Here is a 20748-nt window from a genome sequence, read left to right on the forward strand (position 1 = left end):
TGTCTGATGTTGTAGGCAAATGACTGTTGGATTGAGATAAAATTTCGAATTCATTCTGGTGGTTGCATCATTATTGAGGCGTTGAATTGCCTGGAATGTCACCGATGAATTGCCCTGGAAATGCCAGGATGTCAGCTTATAGCAGGGACGAGAGATCAAACCCAGGCCAGACAGCTCACAGGTGAATTTACATACTTTTAGGTCGAGGCTAACCTCCAAGTCTACCATATGTTTTTTCTTTTTTACTGAGAAAACAGTACTTCTCTTTTTTCCAAATGTGTGTGCATATAAAGATTACAAGTGAACATTTCACTCTGTAATATGTGAGGTATTATTCACGCATGTAAGGTACTTTTAATGCACAAACAGTGCTGGATTTATGGTGGTGGAGGCCCCGGGTCCCCGGGGCACATGTGGGTGGTGGTGGCCCTTTCTTCCACCAACAATGAAGTAAAGCAGTTGTTTTCAATCTTTTTCACTGATGGAACCCTCAACTCTAATACATCTTATTCTGTGGCACTCCAATTCAATTTTCTATTTGTATCGTTGCCTTAAGAACATTTCAGGCTCCACAAATTAAATTATTGGATAAAATACATAATTTCAGGAGTGTTTTTGTGGGCTTTTATTACCACCAATGGATTCCAGATAAATGATGATTGGCAAAGCATGCAATTATCCTGTTAAAAAGATATTATATTACTGTTACAACTTCCAAGCTACATTTGATTTAATTTGAGTAACGAAATGAGAAGCATTGCTTTAATATGTTCCTGGTATCGGATTCCGCCAACACAGAAAGTAAAAATCCCTTGAACAAGTGAATGCAGAATGTATAAGCGAAACGATTTCCAACTTGACTTGTCAAATGTCTATTGAATGCCCAGTTTTTGTGGCAAATTTGCTGCACTGGTTAATATAGGGTTCATAAGCGATGATTCCCAACAACAAGAATAATTCAAAATATGAGAATGCCACTTTGCGCGTACACTTTCGGCTGGCTAAGTAAGACATGCAAAAACTAGACATATAACATGACGATACAGGGTGGTGGAGGCCCCAGGACACGTGCCCCCGTTGCCCTTGCATAAATCCAGTGCTGCGTACAAATATACTTTTCGTGCCAGTATTTGCACCAGGCCTAAAATGCAGCCTAAAAATTGTGAAATGGTGCAGTTTTAAGGCATTTTTTGATTTTCATTCTCATCGGATTGCATAGTGACTGAAAAGAACAAATGAAAATCTTGCGAGCATTGCAGGACCAACAATAATTGAGCAGATGTGAAGGAATAATAATTATCCACTCACTCAAAGGTAGGTTCATTGAATTACAATGGAATGGAGTTTTTGGTTCCATCGTCACATTTCCCTCGAAGAACGAGTGAAACGGTTCAAAATGTACAATGTCTCAAATCATTTTGACAGCACTGGTGCCGACCTACCATGTTGCCTTCTCGTCAACTACCTCAACTTTCAAAAGGTTTTCAGAACTTGGTGGAGCGAGGTACTCACAATAGTCTAAAAAAACGAGCTTCGCTTTCTTCCATGAGCCTTGACTTTCTTCTACACAAAAAAGAAGGAAATACTGACATTTGATATGATCTCAGTATACAAGTAAATATATATTTAGTGGAGAAAATGTTTTCTTATTAACCATGTGAAGCTGTGCGTTCAAAAATAAAACTAGAAGCTTTTGAATGACCCAAGTAGGTGGAATATTTTGCATGACGTCATGTCAGTGTCATGACGAAGTCCATCCACCGTTTTTGTAATGCTGACATGGTGGACTCGTCACCTGTCCAACACCTGCACTGCTCTTTTTCCTCCGTTGTATTTTTCTTGCAGAATTCCTTGAGTTTATGAAAGGAGTGGATTAGTCTTCATCGTTCTACATGATGCTGCCATCTTAATCGAATACGTCTGAGTCTCCTGAAATATAGCAAGGACTGTGTGTTCGAGATAAATATAAAATAAAGAAACATCTCCATTGAAGCTGGTGTTTTATTGTTTTCATTCAATCAAAGCTTGTGTTTATAAAGGGTGATGCACCACTATGTGTCTTGTGTTCGATAAGTTTGAATGCAAACAGACCCTTAGCGATACAAAATCAATCGCCTCTGAAGTGATAACTAACTATCTGATAAAACATAGCTATAGATAAAACGTGGCCATTGTGAACAGCATTCATTACTTTGGTTTGGATCATAGCGAAAGATTACCCAAGATTGGATGACACCCCAAATGGGACAAATTTCTATTTTACATTATTACAATCACTCCAAATGCAAGAAATATTAACCTTAGAGGGGAACTCAAATGTGCAGACCACCTTGATATCTGACAAAATAGATATGATGTGTCTTTTTCCAATTTCCGAATTATGAAGTAGGTAAATTTGTGATTAAAGGTCGAAATCTTCTTCTTTTTCAGATTATTTTTTATCTGTGACGTTACACACGGAAGTAGACCACCGGATCCGTACTGCCTCCAGGTTACATCAGGGGATGATTTAACTCAAACGGTCAATAATTTTCGGTTTCCCACAAATACGCCGAGTCGATGCATCCTTGGTGCTTGTACAGTAAAACAAACCGAGATGGTTTCATTTATACACCAATGGCCAAAAGACCCTAAATTTGCTAGAAAGTGGACGAGGTTTGTCCAAAATACCCGCATGGGGATCGGGCCTACATACTCTTCGCTTTTGTCCTCAGGACATGTTACAAAGCACTGTTATGAAAAAACAGAGATGCCTACAGATGTTGTGGTTATCCGCCACGATTGAGAGAGGATGCCATCCCCATGATTAAGCGGAAGAAACAGCCATCGCTTGAAACCGTAACACCATCAACCCCCCCCCCCCGACCATCGACCATCACACCCTTCCTCCCCCTTCCACAATCCCCATCCACTGGGGAGGGACATCAACACCTCATTGACATGATGGTGGGACACAGCATGGACACAAATGGTGTCCAGGAAAAGTATGAAACGGGACGATCCCATAAAGTACAAGCCAACTGATCAGCCTGCGATGGTGGGACAAAGAGAAACAGTGCGACGTTGCACTGTTTCTCGATGTAAACCGCCGTTCGGATCAATATGGCTTCAGGGTGTGACGTCACCGGTGAACTCGAAAATCGACACTCTAGGGCTTTTTTTTCCGACACTTTGTGATTGGCAAAAATATTTCAATTTTTTTCCCCTTCAAATTAGACCGTGATTAATGATCCTCATTGGTTTTCAGAAAAAGAAAAAAATATTGCGTTTTGGTTTCCCTTTAAGAAGATAGGAACTTATCAAGTTGCTGTCCCTTCACTTCACCTGGTCTGGCTCCCTCAACCTAGCACCTACCCAATCAGCCTAAATAATTAATCTCCTCTGAAATTATACAGATCCGTTTTGACTATCAAGTTCTCCAACAGCAATTGTTATTTAAAGGTCCCATGACACCCAAAAGTACTGAAATTGCATATATATATATATATATATATATATATATATATATATATATATATATATATATATATATATATATATATATGTCCTATAGGAGTTCTTCATCGTGATATCAGATCTGACAATGTTTTTTCACAATACTCATTCTGTAAAATGTAAAATTAAAAAAACAAACCTCTTCAGGAACGCCCCTAAAAATTCTGCCGAAATCTACTCAAAGGGGCGTAACCCACATGACGTCAACTGCAGGACGACAAAGGCTGCACATAAATTACTCGGGTTGGTGGTCTACGTTTCTATTGATTCTATTGGCTTCCTGTGTGTTTCCACATTCGATTGATCGACTCAATCGCTTCGTTCATTTCTGCTTTCAAAAAAATCAAACATTTGGTTTTGAATAATGGATGACATGGACTTTGATTTGTCTGGTAGCGACAGTGAGTGTGAGAGAAATGAAGGATTTTGGTCTGAATCAGATGGAGAATTGTCGGATAACGTAGTCGTGTGAGGTGAAGTTCAGGCAGCTGGAAATGAAATACAGCCTTATCAGTTCGAGCCCGAAGCAGGACAAGCAGAGGAAAATGGCGATGAAATTCCCGGAGTTCATGATGATCGGGAGGACATCGAAGGAAGACTTGGCAATAACAACTGGTTAGACTAAATCCTATTCGTTATTCAATAATGTAAATTCGACTTGCATATAGTCCGGGAGCCAACCTGTGTACGAGGCTGTTTTAGGGTTGGACCTTACAGCCTCTGCTATAAAATTTTACACCCCCAGGATGTTTAGATATATGTTTGCAGTTCATGAAAACCAATGTTGGCAATTCATAAGCTCTTGCGAAAAATTTTGGCGGACGTTTTTGTTTGAGGAAGATTTGAAAAATTTGATAAAACAGCAATTGTCAATAAAATTTCTAAGAAAATTAAAAAATCACATTCATGAAAAATAAATGTGAACTAAATGTAAGAATTCAATCAGTGCATTGTAAAATGACAAAAAAAAATTGCCTTTGTGGAAGTAAACCTCGTAAAAGTACATAATTTTGTGAAAAATGCCTTAAAAATAACGTTTTTTGAAGATGGCCTTTAGAACTTTTCTTATCATAGGCAGATGCTGCATTAGAATACTAATTTCTCTTAATGTGATATGAACATGGTATCCATGGCTAATTAAAACAGCAAATTTGAGTGAGTTCTATCAATTTTTAAAGAGAAAATTAACATATTTGTCAACCAAAGTTACCCCGACCCCCAAAATCCTCTTACTCTATTGAACACAGTTCGGTTAAGGTTTGCTGGATCCAGGTTGGGTACTTCACAGTTCACTCTTCCAAAGGAAAATTCAATGGTGTTTGGAGTGACATGGCCCTGGAGCAGACATACAACAATGAAGGGAAGACATCTCTGTTCAAAGGCATATCTCAGGCACCAGCTGCTCGAGATAAATATGTGAAGACAGCACCATTTCTCACAGCTGTATCAGAGAACATAAAGTCTATGGCTAATCTAGGCCAACAGGAATCTACTCATCATGGAGAAACACATAAGCAGGCAACAGAAGAACATATGCATGTTGAGGAGATCAAGAAAGTGATATGCCAGCAGATGATAAACCCATTCCAGTGTAACAACCAAGTGGATCTGCTCAATAGAGCAACTGGTGAGAAGGATGCTTCAAAAGACTTGGTCCATGCTCAAGCTAAGGGCATGGAAGCCATTATGAAAGCAGAAGAGGTGGTCTCTATTAAGATTGAACCACTGAAGCTGGTAACTTTCTCCTCACAGAAGAAATCAAACCCATCAAGGAAACAGAGTTTAATCAGGATCTATCAAGATGAGACTGCAGCTACACGTGTGCTGTGTTTCTATCGAGATGCCGACCCAGTCACAAGACAGATTGCATTTTCCCATGAGTGGACAGACTACCCATCATCCCTGTTTGAGGTTGATCCACGCTTAGCACAGGGGTTTGTAATGCACAAAGGCAACAAGTCTGATTTCGTGGCAGTGCTAATTGCTGAAGCTGAGCAGGATGTTGTTTTACAGCTGCCATCATTACCACAGAGTGACCTATACACAGTTTATCTGGTAGACACAATGGCATTTGTAAATAAATACCAAAAAATGGGTGTGAAAACATTTGGTGAACTTCCCCAGCTGTATCTTCGCAAGCTCCTGCAGTTGAAACCTGAAATGTGCAACTGTGTCAACATCATTGGTGATCAGTATGATTTTGATGATACCCATACTTTGAAGGGTGATGAGCAGCAGAGGAGAAACCAGACAGACCAGGCAAGACAATTCTCACCATCCAAGAGTCTAGAAATTCCGGACTGGAATTTACTCATGAAGAATCCAAGAAATAAAGGAAATCTTCAGAACTTCATTGGCACTTCCCTTTGTGAGAGTCCTGAAGCTATTCCGGATGGAGTGACCATCATTCTTGGTGGTATGATGGAAAACAAAGGTCACACTCTTTCCATCACATCAGCATCAAGTTCAGTTCTGGACTTACCTTGTGAAGAACATGAAGAGGCAGACACAAGGATTATTGCTCATCTTGCATATTGTGTGGAATATCTTGATCACCATCGAGCTGTTGTGCATGCAACAGATACAGACATAATTATGCTGTGTATATATCACTTCTGCTGCTTGAACACATTGCAAGAACTCTGGATACAACGGCAGAATCAATACCTACCTATTCATGAGCTGGTAGAAGTGTTGAGCAAGAAGTACCAGAAAATCCTCTTGATGTCGCACTACACTTCTGTGCACATATGTGTTGTGTGGATGTGACACAGTGAGCTACCCATTCAGAAGGGGAAAAGAAGAGGTCAGGTCAGGTATGGGAGCATGTGCCAGAACAGCGCGTCGCTGCGTCCACTTTCCGCCGGTACTCCAGGGGCCTCCATCTGGCCATCCCCCAGGCAGATGCCAGGCCCATCCCCATCTCCTTGAGATGATGGTCAACCTGCTGCAACCATGAGGCACGTGGTCGGCCCACTGGCCTCCTCCACTCATGAGACTCCCTCGCTGAGAGAATCTGGTGAGCAGGATCAGCGTCAGGAAAACGAGCCACATGTCCATACAGCCGCAACTGACGCTCACGGACTATGCAGGTAACAAATCTCATCCGAGTCTCTCTCAGCAACCGCTCGTTGGACACAAAATCCGACCAGCGATAGCCAAGGATTCTTCGAAGAGACCTGGTACCAAAGGAATTAAGTCTCTGTCTCAGATCCTTGGTCAAAGTCCAAGTCTCGCACCCATAGAGCAAGACTGGAAGTACCAAGGACCTGAAGACTCGGACTTTCGTCCTCCCGCACAGGTACCGGCAGCGCCACACCCCATGATCCAGTGAATCCATGACTCCCCAGGCCCGACCCAGACGTCTATTGACCTCCGGCTCACAACCTGCGGAGACATGAATATCACTGCCAAGGTAAGTGAATCTATCCACGACCTCAACATCCTCACCACAAACAGACACAGACAGGACAGCAGCATCCAAGATGTCACCGAAAGCCTGGATCTTAGTTTTGACCCAAGAAATCCGTAATCCCAACGGCTCCGACTCCTCATTCAGCACCTCGAGGGCCCCCAAGAGGATGTCTAAAGTCTCCGCAAAGATGACTGCATCATCTGCAAAATCAAGGTCCGAGATCTTGACATTGCCAAACGATGCACCGCAACTTGATCTCTCCGACATCCTCCCTAAAATCCAGTCCATACAAGTGCTGAAAAGTGTGGGGGCAAGTACACATCCCTGACGAACTCCAGTAACAACTGGAAATAAGTCAGAGATGGTACCACCACACTTCACAGCACTCTCAGTACCAGAGTAGAGTTCAGACATCAGATCGATCAGTTTTGGTGGCACCCCACGAAGACCAAGAATCCTCCAGAGGACATCCCGATTCACTGAATCGAACGCTTTACAGAGATCAACATAGGCTGCAAGCAGCCCCTGCCGAAACTCTCGTCTGCGTTCGGTGAGGACACGAAGGGCAAGGATACGGTCAATCGTTGACCTCTTTGGTGTAAAGCCTGACTGCTCTGGACGCTGGTGCTCAAGCAGATGGTGGCGAACCCTATCAAGAATTATCCGAGCAAAGACCTTGCCCGGCACTGAGAGCAGCGTCACCCCTCGGTAGTTGTTGCAGTCTTGGCGATCACCCTTCCCTTTCCAGAGAGGGACAACAAGGCCCCTCTTCCAGTCAGTTGGGATGATGCCTGTGTTCCTGTGAAAAGAAGAGCGGCACAGGTTTCTCTGGGACTGATAGGAAACCTTCCCCACCTTGTTGATTTTGGAAGAGATAGTGAAATGGCAGCAACAGAATGTGTCATTGATGAGGCCAGAGTATACTGGACTGCTCTGCATGGCCAAAAAGGGTTCAGCTGTTTGGATACCCTCAGGCAGCATATGTTTGTCTCTTCAAAATTAGACCTTAGGTCACTGCCAGCAACAGAAGATGCGTTTTACTTCCTTGTTTTAAGAGCATTGTATCAATTGCTTCTGTATAGACGTGCACATCTCAGTGACCGAGCACTTCCCCCAGCCACAACATTTGGCAGAACCCTTATCAATGGAAAACTGGTCCCAATTCTCATGTCTAAGCCAGCCAAGCCAAACATAGACAAAACGGTGTCTTGCATGTGCAAATTATCCAAATGTCTGAAACGATGTTCATGCAAAAAGGCTGCTGTGCCTTGCTGAGTGACATGCATATGCCTTCGTCAGAGAGGTTCATGTGGTGGAGTTGTTTCAGAGAGTGACTCTTCCTCTGAAGAGGATGTTTCATGTCACAATATTGTGTTAATCCATTTCTAATTTTATCTTCCTTAAAACCATGGCATGTAAAAGTATGTTCTTGTTCCTGACCCCATTGATAGTCAAGCATTTCTGAGTTGCATAAATCTTTTGTTGTTTGACATATAACCTTGTCAATTGTAGGTAGGTTAAATCACCAATTGTGATATAGGAAATGAACTCCTCTTTAATATGAGGGGTCATTTGTGTATATAGGTTTAGTGGTTATGATTTTAGGACAATATGAATTACCCCTACCCCCATCCTACATCTTCGCTTTTGCCAACATTTTGTTATCAGAGGGGGCTCGCATAAGTGTTGACTGTGTTGTTGCGCAAGAGTTTCACCATTGCCAACATTGGTTTTCATATACTCAAAGGGTGTCTCTTTATGAAAATCAACACAAAAATTTTATAGCAGACCGGGCAATTTTTTTTTAATTTTGATCGGTTGGCTCCCGGACTAATACTGCTCGATATCAGAAATATTTTAGTGAGGTGACATGACCAGCGCAGCGCAGCGGACATGTTGCTCCACGGCGAATTAATCGCAAGCAAGGCCGGCGCATGTCATCGGCCGTATCTCTCCGCGCATAAAACGAAGCAATCTCGCTGTCCGGATACGATGAAAACTTGTGTGCAGAACACACCTTGTGATACAATTGTCTAGAGTAGTCCGATTAATCTGACGTTCTGTTGCATTTTTATTTATTTTATTCCTACTGTAGTCGTCATGTAGCGCCAGTAGAAAACAATGAAGAAAATAGTATAATATAAGAAAGCGACAGCACGTCAGATTTATCTGACTAGTCTAGACTCTAGAGTTGACAAGTAACTTGAATTAGCATGCACACAATGTACAAGTCAATGCGGAAGAGTCCCGAGGCTATGAGGCCGTGTAATAGGACAGATAAACTTGTCTTTCATAGTTGTGCCAACATATTTTTCCCTGTTCATTTATTACAGCATTTTGGCTAAATGTTAATGAATAGCAAGCCAATGGAAGCCGTACCTTCACTTTCGAATAAACCCATGTATGTCGAGTGCAGCCATACCTCGCTTGCATGTATGTGGAATCGTACCTATCCCAGCAGGCTGGTTTCAACGAACAATTCAATAAGCTGCAAAATGTGGGTGCAGGTTTTTCACATTGTTTGATTTTAAAATTATCTCCTTGCGACTTGAAATAATGCAATATTAATCTTTAGTATTTTACTTGTAGGTCCCTGTAAGTTTCTTTTTTAATGGAAAGGTTCAACAGGCACATTTAATATTTTGTGGACATGGTATAGCCCTTTATTGTGCATACATGTATTGGATTTGTACACGACTACGACAAGGTAGTAAAGGGATAAATAATTGCCTCGTGATTGTTGTGCATACATGGCTCAGAAGCAGAATTTCTTTTCCGCGAAACAATCACAGTAATTTAGGCGATCAGTGAGATATCAAACGCATGTGCACAATGCATTTGTACATACTTTATATGGTGCGCGACATCTAGTCAATCCACTCTGTGCGAGTCGTGTTCTGCAGATGACGTGAACGCTGCGGTTTGCTGGTCAACTTTTTTAAGGGGTGGGGCATAGCAAGTTGTGAAAAGCACCAGAAATGTTCGAAATATTGGTCTAATTATCCCATTTTTATTTTTAAAAAGAAACATGGGTGATTTCTTCACTAGGAAGGTCAAGTTAATATATAAATAACCAGAAAGTTTTGAGTGTCATGGGACCTTTAATGGTAATGTCATGCCCATGCTTGAACACTATAATTATAAACATACAAGGGACCATATATCTATTAGGTATGGAAATACGGCAGAATGTTTAACCGCGCAGTCTACCCCCCCCACCCCCCCAAATCTGGTCCACAAGTGCCTCTTCCATGCTCACTCATTACTCATTCCTTCTCACCCTTCTATTTCTGAGGATTATCCTCATTTCTCACTTCTATCAAACTCCATTGTCTCTTCCTTCGCTCATTGCTCTCTTTCTCATATTTTCACATTGTTGCACTCCTCCCCATGGGGGGTACATAAAAAGCCTTACCCCCAAAAGGCTTGTGAACATACAGTCCGATTTGGCTGCAATTTTGTTAATGAATTATGGATTTTATTTATTCGTATGCAGCCTGTGGGTACTTGGCTGCATTATTTTCTGGGGGCACAGCTGTGCCACTAATGCAATGCCACCACTACCAATATGCTAGTAGGTCTATTCATTTTGCCGACCTTGGAAAGATGACAGGCAGAGTCAACACCACCTGGTATTAATTGAACAGCAAAGGGGGATTTGAACTCAGGATCCTAGGATCCTAATCCCACCACCATAACCATTAAGCCAACACCAGGCATACATCATGATACCGGTACTGGCGGCATACAATGATATCGGTACTGGTGGCACACAATGATACCGGTGCTGATGGCACACAATGATACCGGTACTGATGGCACACAATGATACCGGTACTGGCGGCGCACAATGATACCGGTACTGGCGGCGCACAATGATACTGGTACTGGCGGCGCACAATGATACCAGTACTGGCGGCACACAATGATACTGGTACTGATGGTGCACAATGATACCGGTACTGGTGGTGCACAATGATACCGGTACTTGCGGCACACAATGATACCGGTACTTGCGGAACACAATGATACCGGTACTGGTGGCACACAATGATACCGGTACTTGCGGCGCACTACGATACTGGTACTTGCAGCACACAATGATACCGGTACTTGCGGCACACAATGATACCAGTACTGATGGCACACAGTGATACCGGTACTGGTGGCACACAATGATACCGGTACTTGCGGCACAGAATGATACAGGTACTGGCGGCACACAATGAAATCAGTACTGGCGGCACACTGGCCGAAGAGTACCATTTTGCAAAGCAACATCTTACACAGAATAAAGCTTTGACATTTCTTACCTGCACCAGCCAGCAGAGGGCAATGCTACAACACTTCATCAGAGTAATGAATAATCCTTGTTTAATCACAATTCTGTAAGCTCACGATGGAGTTTGCACATATATCAACTACTGGACAATGCGGTGAGGGGTCAATTCACTACTTTGGCATGAATTAAAAAGACTTTATTGAACAATGTTCACACCAACAGAGTACTGCATATGGGATTTAATGTTTGTCGTGTGGATACTGCACTGGCAGCACAGAGGTTATGAATTTAAAGGCGGTTGAATGCTGCATTAGTAAGGATTTGGATTCCACGCTTCTGTAAATAAAGTCTCAGGTGAACTTTCATATCATTATTGGTAAAACACTTGTCCAATTGTCAGATTATAGACAGTACATACCTGGTAGGCCGACTCATTTTAGCTCGCCTGTTTGAAGAACAGAGAGCTATAGCGATACCCCCGGCGTGAGCGTCAGCGTCAGCGTGAGCGTGAAAATGTTAAATTTTTTGATGCAAGTTATTGTTAACCTCCGCCATCAAAGATCGGAGGTTACTGTTTTCACCCCTTTCTGTTTGTTTGTTTGTTATCTTGCCAAAACGAAGTTTTGCAAGATATGTTAGTCAGCTTGTATGTTTTTTTTGTTTGTTTGTTTATTTTTTCTTTGTTTGTCTGTAATCACTTATCGATCACTCTGCAGAGCACAGTTATCATTGGAAATTTTTGTAACTTCGCATATCAGAGGCCTATAGAGGTCCCTTTCAGCACACAAAATTTTAAAGGTCAAGGTCAAAGGTCAAGGTCACTTTGTCGCAAATCAGGGGAGTCGACGAAACCCTTATTTTTTGAGTAATTTTGATCGGATCGTCTTCAAACTTCATGGGAATATAGTTCATGGTCTGGTGCTCAGCTGATTAATTTTTGGTGGCGATCGGCCTTGACCTTCATGGTTTTGCGCTGGAGGTCGAAAGTTTTTGACCCCAAGGTCAAATTTTGAAATCTTAGATACCATATCGAGTAATACCTCATATGAAAGCGCTTGATAAGTGCTTTCCAGATCTGTCAAAAGTTTGACGCTATGACGTCATTTGATGACGTCATGACAAAAAACGGAGTTTTCATGAAAATTTTATTTCCTCAGTTCTCATCAAAATCTCTTGATATTTCATGTAGAACGGTCCTGGAGAGATACCATTAACCGTACAAAAATATAAAGGTCAAGGTCAAAGGTCAAGGTCACAAAAAGGTCAAGCATCAAGGTCGACGAAACCCTTATTTTTTGAGTAACTTTAATTGAATAAATAAGTCACTCATGTTCACATTTTGGCAAGATACTGGTCACCCTGGGGGTGACATTGGTTATTTTTTGTTTGTTTGTTTGTGAACAGTATTACGTAAAAACTCCTCGACGGATTTCGACGAAACTTGGTGGGGGGGGGGGTGAGGTATGGTCCAAGGATCATGCCATTATATTTTGGACTTGGACTTATCATGCCCCCCCCCCCAAAAAAAATTGTTCGAGAAAAATATTTTTTTTTTGCATTTCTACATGTTTTAAGTGATTTCCAACCCCCCCCCCCCCAAAAAAAAATTGTTAGAGAAAAAAATTTTTTTGCAACTTTTTTTTCAACAATTTCGATTTCTTTTTTTTGCATTTCTACATGTTTTAAGTAATTTCCAACCCCCCCCCCCCCAAAAAAAAAGGTTGGAGAAAAGAACTATAACTCTGTCAGCACTGTTGACATCATATTTTATGAATAAGATATAAGGTTCACTTGAGTGATCCAGCAGTATTGGCGGCGGAGGTTTTGCACTCTCCCGAGTGCTCCCACTCTAATTTCTTTTCTAATGTTTTTTTTATCTACCACACTATTTTTTATACGCCCGATATATATATATATATATATATATATATATATATATATTTATATATATATATATATATATATATATATATATATATATATATATATATGTATCGGGGCGTATTATGTGTATATCGGGGCCCGATATATATATATATATATATATATATATATATATATATATATATATATATATATATATATATATATATATATATATATATATATATATATATATATATATATATATATATATATATATATATATATATATATATATATATATATATATATATATATATATATATATATATATATATATATATATATATATATATATATATATATATATATATATATATATATATATATATATATATATATATATATATATATATATATATATATATATATATATATATATATATATATATATATATATATATATATATATATATATATATATATATATATATATATATATATATATATATATATATATATATATATATATATATATATATATATATATATATATATATATATATATATATATATATATATATATATCTATCTATATGTATATATATATATCTATATATGTATATATATATATATATATATATATATATATATATATATATATATATATATATCTATATATATATATATATATATATATATATATATATATATATATATATATATATATATATATCTATATATATATATATATATATATATATATATATATATATATATATATATATATATATATATATATATATATATATATATATATATATATATATATATATATATATATATATATATATATATATATATATATATATATATATATATATATATATATATATATATATATATATATATATATATATATATATATATATATATATATATATATATATATATATATATATATATCTATATATATATATATATATATATATATATATATATATCCCGTTGGGCACTGAATTAATACACCGGGGGGTTGACTCAGCCTGTCATCCTTCCGAGGTCGGCGAAATGAGTACCAGTATACTGGGCCGGTGTATACCCCGGTTAAAATAGGTGTACCGTATCCCTGTGTCGTAAGAGGCGACCAGGGTTGCGTCAGGAAGGGCATCCGGCGTAAAAAAACATGTGCCAAATCACTATGCGGATCATAGGGATGATCCGCTGTGGCGACCCCTAACGGGAGCAGCCGAAAGAAGAAGAAGAAGATATATATATATATATATATATATATATATATATATATATATATATATATATATATATATATATATATATCTATATATATATATATATATATATATATATATATATATATATATATATATATATATATATATATATATATATATATATATATATATATATATATATATATATATATATATATATATATATATATATATATATATATATATATATATATATATATATATATATATATATATATATATATATATTGGGGCGTATTATGTGATACCGGTCGTCCATCCGTCTGTCTGTGTCTGTCTGTCTGTCCGTCCGTTCCTGTCCGCACTCCAACTCCCAAAGTTTTCAACTTTCACGTTTCATATTCAGTACATAGGTACAGACTGTGAAAATGGTGTGTCGCGACATCCGTTCGTCATCTAAAGTGGTTGCCATGGCAACCGGGATGCTGTTTTCCATCCGTTCCTGTCCGCACTCTAACTCCCAAAGTTTTCAACTTTCACGTTTCATATTCAGTACATAGGTACAGACTGTGAAAACGGTGTGTCGCGACATCCGTTCGTCATCTAAAGTGGTTGCCATGGCAACCGGGATGCTGTTTTCCATACGTTCCTGTCCGCACTCTAACTCCCTAAGTTTTCAACTTTCACGTTTCATATTTGATACATAGGTACAGACTGTGGAGACGGTGTGTCATGACGTACGTTCGTCATCTAAAATGGTTGCCATGGCAACCAGGATGCTGTTTTCCATCAGTTCCTGTCCGCACTCTAACTCCCAAAGTTTTCAACTTTCACGTTTCATATTTGGTACATAGGTACAGACTGTGGAGACGGTGTGTCGTGACATACGTTCGTCATCTAAAGTGGTTGCCATGGCAACCAGGATGCTGTTTTCCATGTAGTAGCACAATTCTGTATATACCTTCTTGTTAGGGCGTATATTGTGCTCACTTGCGCTCTTGTTACTGATTACAATACTGTATACAAATACAAATATTGCTTTATAATTATACTTCACTGCAATGCTTTATAAAAAATATTAATTATTCGACTCGTCTTTTAAAAACGATAAATGTAGAAACAGGCGAGCATTGGGTGGCTTTGACACCAACTCTGGTTAACATATATAACAAAAAAAGATTCTGCAACCCTGAATTTGACATGATGCTGACACCATGCACATCTGTAAACCAACACACATTGCTTCCAGACTAAGATGGCTTCCATGAGGGACTCAGGCCTTTAAAAACTGATATTAAATGGTCACAAGCAGTGGTGTATTTTTTTTTGTAGAGGCAAATTTTGAGGTACCAGAGTCCTGCAAAAATGTATCAGCCATGATGTCATCGCCAGATCAATTGTCACATCAGGTTTTAACATGACACCCACCATTTGAGTCTCCAAAAATGAGTGAGAAATGAAATATACACAGATTTACCAGATAAACAAAATATTAACACTCACAGCTACTTAATCTCACAAGTAAGAATCTCCTTTTGAAGAAAAAGTCAGATCAGATACTCTCTAATCACCGATTTTCGACCAAACTTTGTATTTATAAGAAATAGAAGTTTTTTATATTCAGTATGATGTGGTAAGGGATGGCTGGATGATCTGTCTATATGTACACATACTCGCCTCTGAGCTGTCTATAAAGATATATCAATATGATCCTGAGTTGTCAATAAAGATATATCTATATGATCCTGAGCTGTCTACAAATATATATCTATATGATCCTGAGCTGTCTACAAAGATATATCTATATGATCCTGAGCTGTCTACAAAGAGATATCTATATGATCCTGAGCTGTCTATAAAGATATATCTATATGATCCTGAGCTGTCTATAAAGATATATCTATATGATCCTGAGCTGTCGATAAATATATATCTATATGATCCTGAGTTGTCTATAAAGATATATCTATATGATCCTGAGCTGTCTATAAAGATATATCGATATGATCCTGAGCTGTCGATAAAGATATATCTATATGATCCTGAGCTGTCTATAAAGATATATCAAAATGATCCTGAGCTGTCTATAAAGATATATCTAAATGATGAAAGTGAAATTTTATATTTATTTGTTTACCAGCAAATACCACCCCGCCACTTCGCTAACGAGAATACTAAAGGGGTGGGAGAAAAAGAGGGGGGAGAGAGGGAGACTGGTGGGGGATAGAGAGAATGGGGAGCGTGAGGAGGTGGAGGGGAAAAGAGATGAGGGACTGGGAGCAAGAAGGAGTGTGGGAGTGAGGAGGGAGAGGGAGAGTGAGGAGGGGTGGGGAAAGGGAAGGCAGTGGAAGGTGAGAGGAAGGGAAAGCATACGTGCGGTGAAGTGAAGATGGAAACAATAAAGTCTGAAATCCATTTTATACTGGTCATACTATAAATAACGCCCAGAGACACACCACCCGGACATATCCCGAGATAAATACATTCCAGGAACAAACACTGCCCAGACACATTCGGAGACGAGCACTGCCTGGAGACAAACACCGCCCGGACATGTCCGTAGACAAACTCCTATCCGGACATAAACAACGCCTGGACACATCCGGAGATAAATACCACCCGGACACGTCCAGAGACAAGCACCGTCTGGGGACAAACATGGACAGGTCCAGAGTCAAACACCATCCTGAGATAAACAATGCCTGGAGATAAACCCTACCCGGACACATTCAGAGACAAACACCTCCCGGACATAACCACTGTCCAGACATAACCACCATCTGGAAACATCCAGAGAGAGAGGCGAGTGAGAGAGGTGTGGGAGGAGGGTGCTGCACCGTCTTGTGAGGGCAGTTGAGCAAGAATGGGACAGAGAGAGAGAGAGAGGAGTGGGGGTAGGGGAGTTAGCAGAGATAATATGTTATGCTTTATGGACACACACACACACACACACACACACACACACACACACACACACACACACACACACACACACACACGTTATTAGTATGGATTATTCTGTCAAACATCCCCCCCCAAAAATCCATATCTTCGTGTATGACTTTTGCACCATTCTTTGAATCGTTTGTTTTCCCGATGTCGATATTGAATTTTTATCGCTTCTACCGAGCCGCAAGCTGTACTGCAGCCTTCCATTTTTGTGCGCGATATGTGAGCAATACTGATCCGTGTAGATGTCTGCGTATGGAAGTTACATTAGTACGTAAGGGAGAAACTATGTAAGCAGACGACAGAGACAATGATGTCGTTCGAGTTAAAGGAATTTGTGACATGATTTAAATTGCCGATTTGGGAATTATTATTTTGTGGATTGTAATGACGTGATATTCGTGCCTTCCTTCCTTCTTCCTCATGTTCCGACAATTGAGGAATGAATGGAGGAATGTTTGTTGAGAGAGAGCGATGCAGGGTGTGAATGAAATGCGTGGCAAATTTTCTCAGGGTTGAACAATTGAGTGTATGGTCCAAGGTGGGTGTTTGAGAACAAGGTCAAGGTGGATTTTGAGTGAATGGTACAAAAAAAATACTGCAGTAACATTCAGTTCATGCTTCCAATGAAAATGATGCTGTAACATTTCCTTAGTCTGGGAACGTTCCCCCTACCACCTCCGATCACCGTGTATGCGTGTCAGTCACCGAGTGCACTAATTCTGGGTGCGCCGAGTGTTGAGAATATTGATACCGACCGGGGTGGGTCAAGTACTAGGTGTCAGCCGATCAACATGGATGCTCACTGCTCCGACTGGGGCCAAAGCCTTCCAGATGGCACGCAGTCCTGACATATAAACCGTCCATGAACTTCACCGCATGACCAGCCTGACTCTAAATGAACGAACAACAAATAAATACTTTTCAACGAGCTTTCAAGAACTTTCATTTGTATTCAAGAACAACACTGAAGTTACAACGAAAGAGACATCTCGGCATGGACATCAGACTCCATGCCACTTAACCATGTGACCGAATCCGACAAATCAGCAGCCTACTGCAGAGGGACCAGTTCATTATCTATCTATAATTCCAGCAGTGTGTGTGTGTGTGTGTGTGTGTGTGTGTGTGTGTGTGTGTGTGTGTGTGTGTGTGTGTGTGTCTGTGTGTCTGTGTGTCTGTGTGTCTGTGACCACTGTTTCTTGACAACCACTGGTCCGATCTAATTGAAACTTGCCAGATATATTGCTGGGGACCTGAGGATGTGCCTTTTCAATGTTTGATATTAATTGGACAAGTGCTTCCCAAGTTATGGCCATTTATTTACCAACCAATGCCAAGACATGTTGCTGCGTGGGCGTGGCCGATGGGGGAAGGGAATCTCAGCCGCGTTCCCCATTGCGGGTTACAACGTATGGACTTCTGGAGAGTGATGACTTCGTGTATTCTAATAATTTCTCGATTTCTTATGCGCATTTATAGATAAGCACAATGCCCCAAGTCATGATCGTTTTCATATTAGACAGTGCATAAATTTCAGTAACATCAGAGTGAGCTGGTATGCTCCGAAGCAGGAAGTAATTTTTTTTTTTTTTTTTTGCACGAAGGTTTTTTTCTCTTTCTCTCTTCTCTTCTCTTTGTGTTTTTCCTTGCGATGACATTGCGAAAAGGCAAAATACGTTGGCGCTAATTGAATAATTGGCCATTAAAACTAAATTGCGAATAATCGTAACTGCGATATGCGAACTTCCGGGCCACGCACATACGGGCACGTGAGAGTGGTGGAACGGCCTGTGTGGTTGTTGTTTCTTGGTCGCGGTTTGATTTTTTTTTTTTTTACGGGCATGTACTAGTGATATAGATAGGGGTAAAATGGGTCAGTCTACTATTACAGACAAGTTAGCATCAGTCTCCACATGTCACAGATGCAAAATACCACTGGTTAAGTTTAAAAATAGCAAATTGCGTGCTGAATGTAAAATGAAGACAAATTGCACGAAAGTGACAAATCATTTTAATGATTTAACTTCATTTTTGAAGATCGTTTTCATCTGTTTGCTAATTCGGACGGGAACTAAAGTCCTGAAGGTATGTGAGAGCAGTTCTTGATGGGTGAGGCTCTCTATTTGATGTTTTCTCCGATTTCGTAAGTGGGGTGTTGATCCAGGGATCGGCTATACAGGATCAATACTAAACAGTGCAGGTGAGTCCACATCCCACATGTGCAAATCTGTGTATTAAATGTTTACCGTAGATCTACACAGAAAGATGACATAGCCAACAATTTTAATATGCACGAAGTGTGTAGTTGTTTTGTATTTTTCCATACATTTACCATTTGTTTTTGGGGGGGAGGGGGTTAAAATTTTTAAAGTGTTTCTCTGCATTAAACAGTAAGGGTCCTTGAATTAAAATGTCACTGGCCTTTTTGAACTAAAAATCGGGCGGCCATCTTGAATCTAAAAGTCAGCCGCCATTTTGAAAAAAACAACAAATAAAAAAGGCCTCCTCCTTCCTTGAAAAAAAACAATCCAGACGATCAAGTTGTATATTTTTTTTCTTTGGCTTAGCATAGCTGCATCACAAGGCTCCAAAGGAAAACAAGCAAAAGAGGAAAACAAATGTGAATCAATCTGTCAATGTAACCTGATAAAGTCCAGTGCTTATTACACTCTCAGCTTTGCATGTACCTTTTGGTTCTAGCGAGGGAAGGGTATTCCAACATAGCGGCTGCTTGTTCTGCGAGCACGTGCTGTATGTGCTCCAGATACATATATATATATATATATATATATATATATATATATATATATATCTATATATATATATATATATATATATATATATATATATATATATATATATATATATATCTATATATATATATATATCTATATATATCTATATATATATATATCTATATATATCTATATATATATATATATATATATATATATATATATATATATATATATATATATATATATATATATATATATATATATATATATATATATATATATATATAGCTCAATGGTGTGGCCCTAATGTTGGAGTTTAGTTTTTCTTATTAATTGTGTCCATTTTGTCCAGGATTCTATATCATATTCGATCTGTCATGTGCATTATTAAAAATTTATAATTCTATAAGGATGCATGTGCGATGAGTCCAGCTATCTTTCCCATGTCAATGATTTGGCTTATTATCCCACCTCTCTCGACTCCAATTATAACCAATGCAGTTTTTATCACATGAAGTCATCCTCTCAGCACCGCATTGCCCAAGTTTATTTTCAAGCTGTCTATCCACGTGGGAATCTACTATAACAAGAGCGAGAATTGCTTCGCAATACATGTCCAATGAATGTTCGGGAGATAAAAAAAATTGTTCGCGTTTAATGCACGCTCGAGCCAATACCAAAACCAAAATGAAGAAGAAGAACCTCTCTAATGTACTGTGTTTGGGTCTATTCGGAAAAATGAAAGGAAAAGCAATTTTCATTTAATGATGT

General features: G+C 39.2%; 1 protein-coding gene across 1 annotated transcript in view; it reads left to right on the forward strand.

The window, feature by feature from the left end:
* The window catches only part of LOC147020666 (troponin C, slow skeletal and cardiac muscles-like), a 37604-nt gene extending 35612 nt beyond the window's left edge, over nt 1-1992 (forward strand). Inside the window, exon 6 of the mRNA XM_085896198.1 lies at nt 1846-1992. Within this exon, the coding sequence (XP_085752324.1) occupies nt 1846-1877 (32 nt within the window). The 3' untranslated portion in view covers nt 1878-1992. The remainder of the gene's footprint in view (nt 1-1845) is intronic.
* The last annotated feature ends 18756 nt before the right edge of the window (nt 1993-20748 follow it).

Source organism: Eptatretus burgeri, chromosome 9, assembly GCF_056783735.1.
Source record: "Eptatretus burgeri isolate ZD-2024b chromosome 9, Ebu_testis_v1, whole genome shotgun sequence".
In the NCBI taxonomy this organism is placed as follows: Eukaryota; Metazoa; Chordata; class Myxini; order Myxiniformes; family Myxinidae; genus Eptatretus; species Eptatretus burgeri.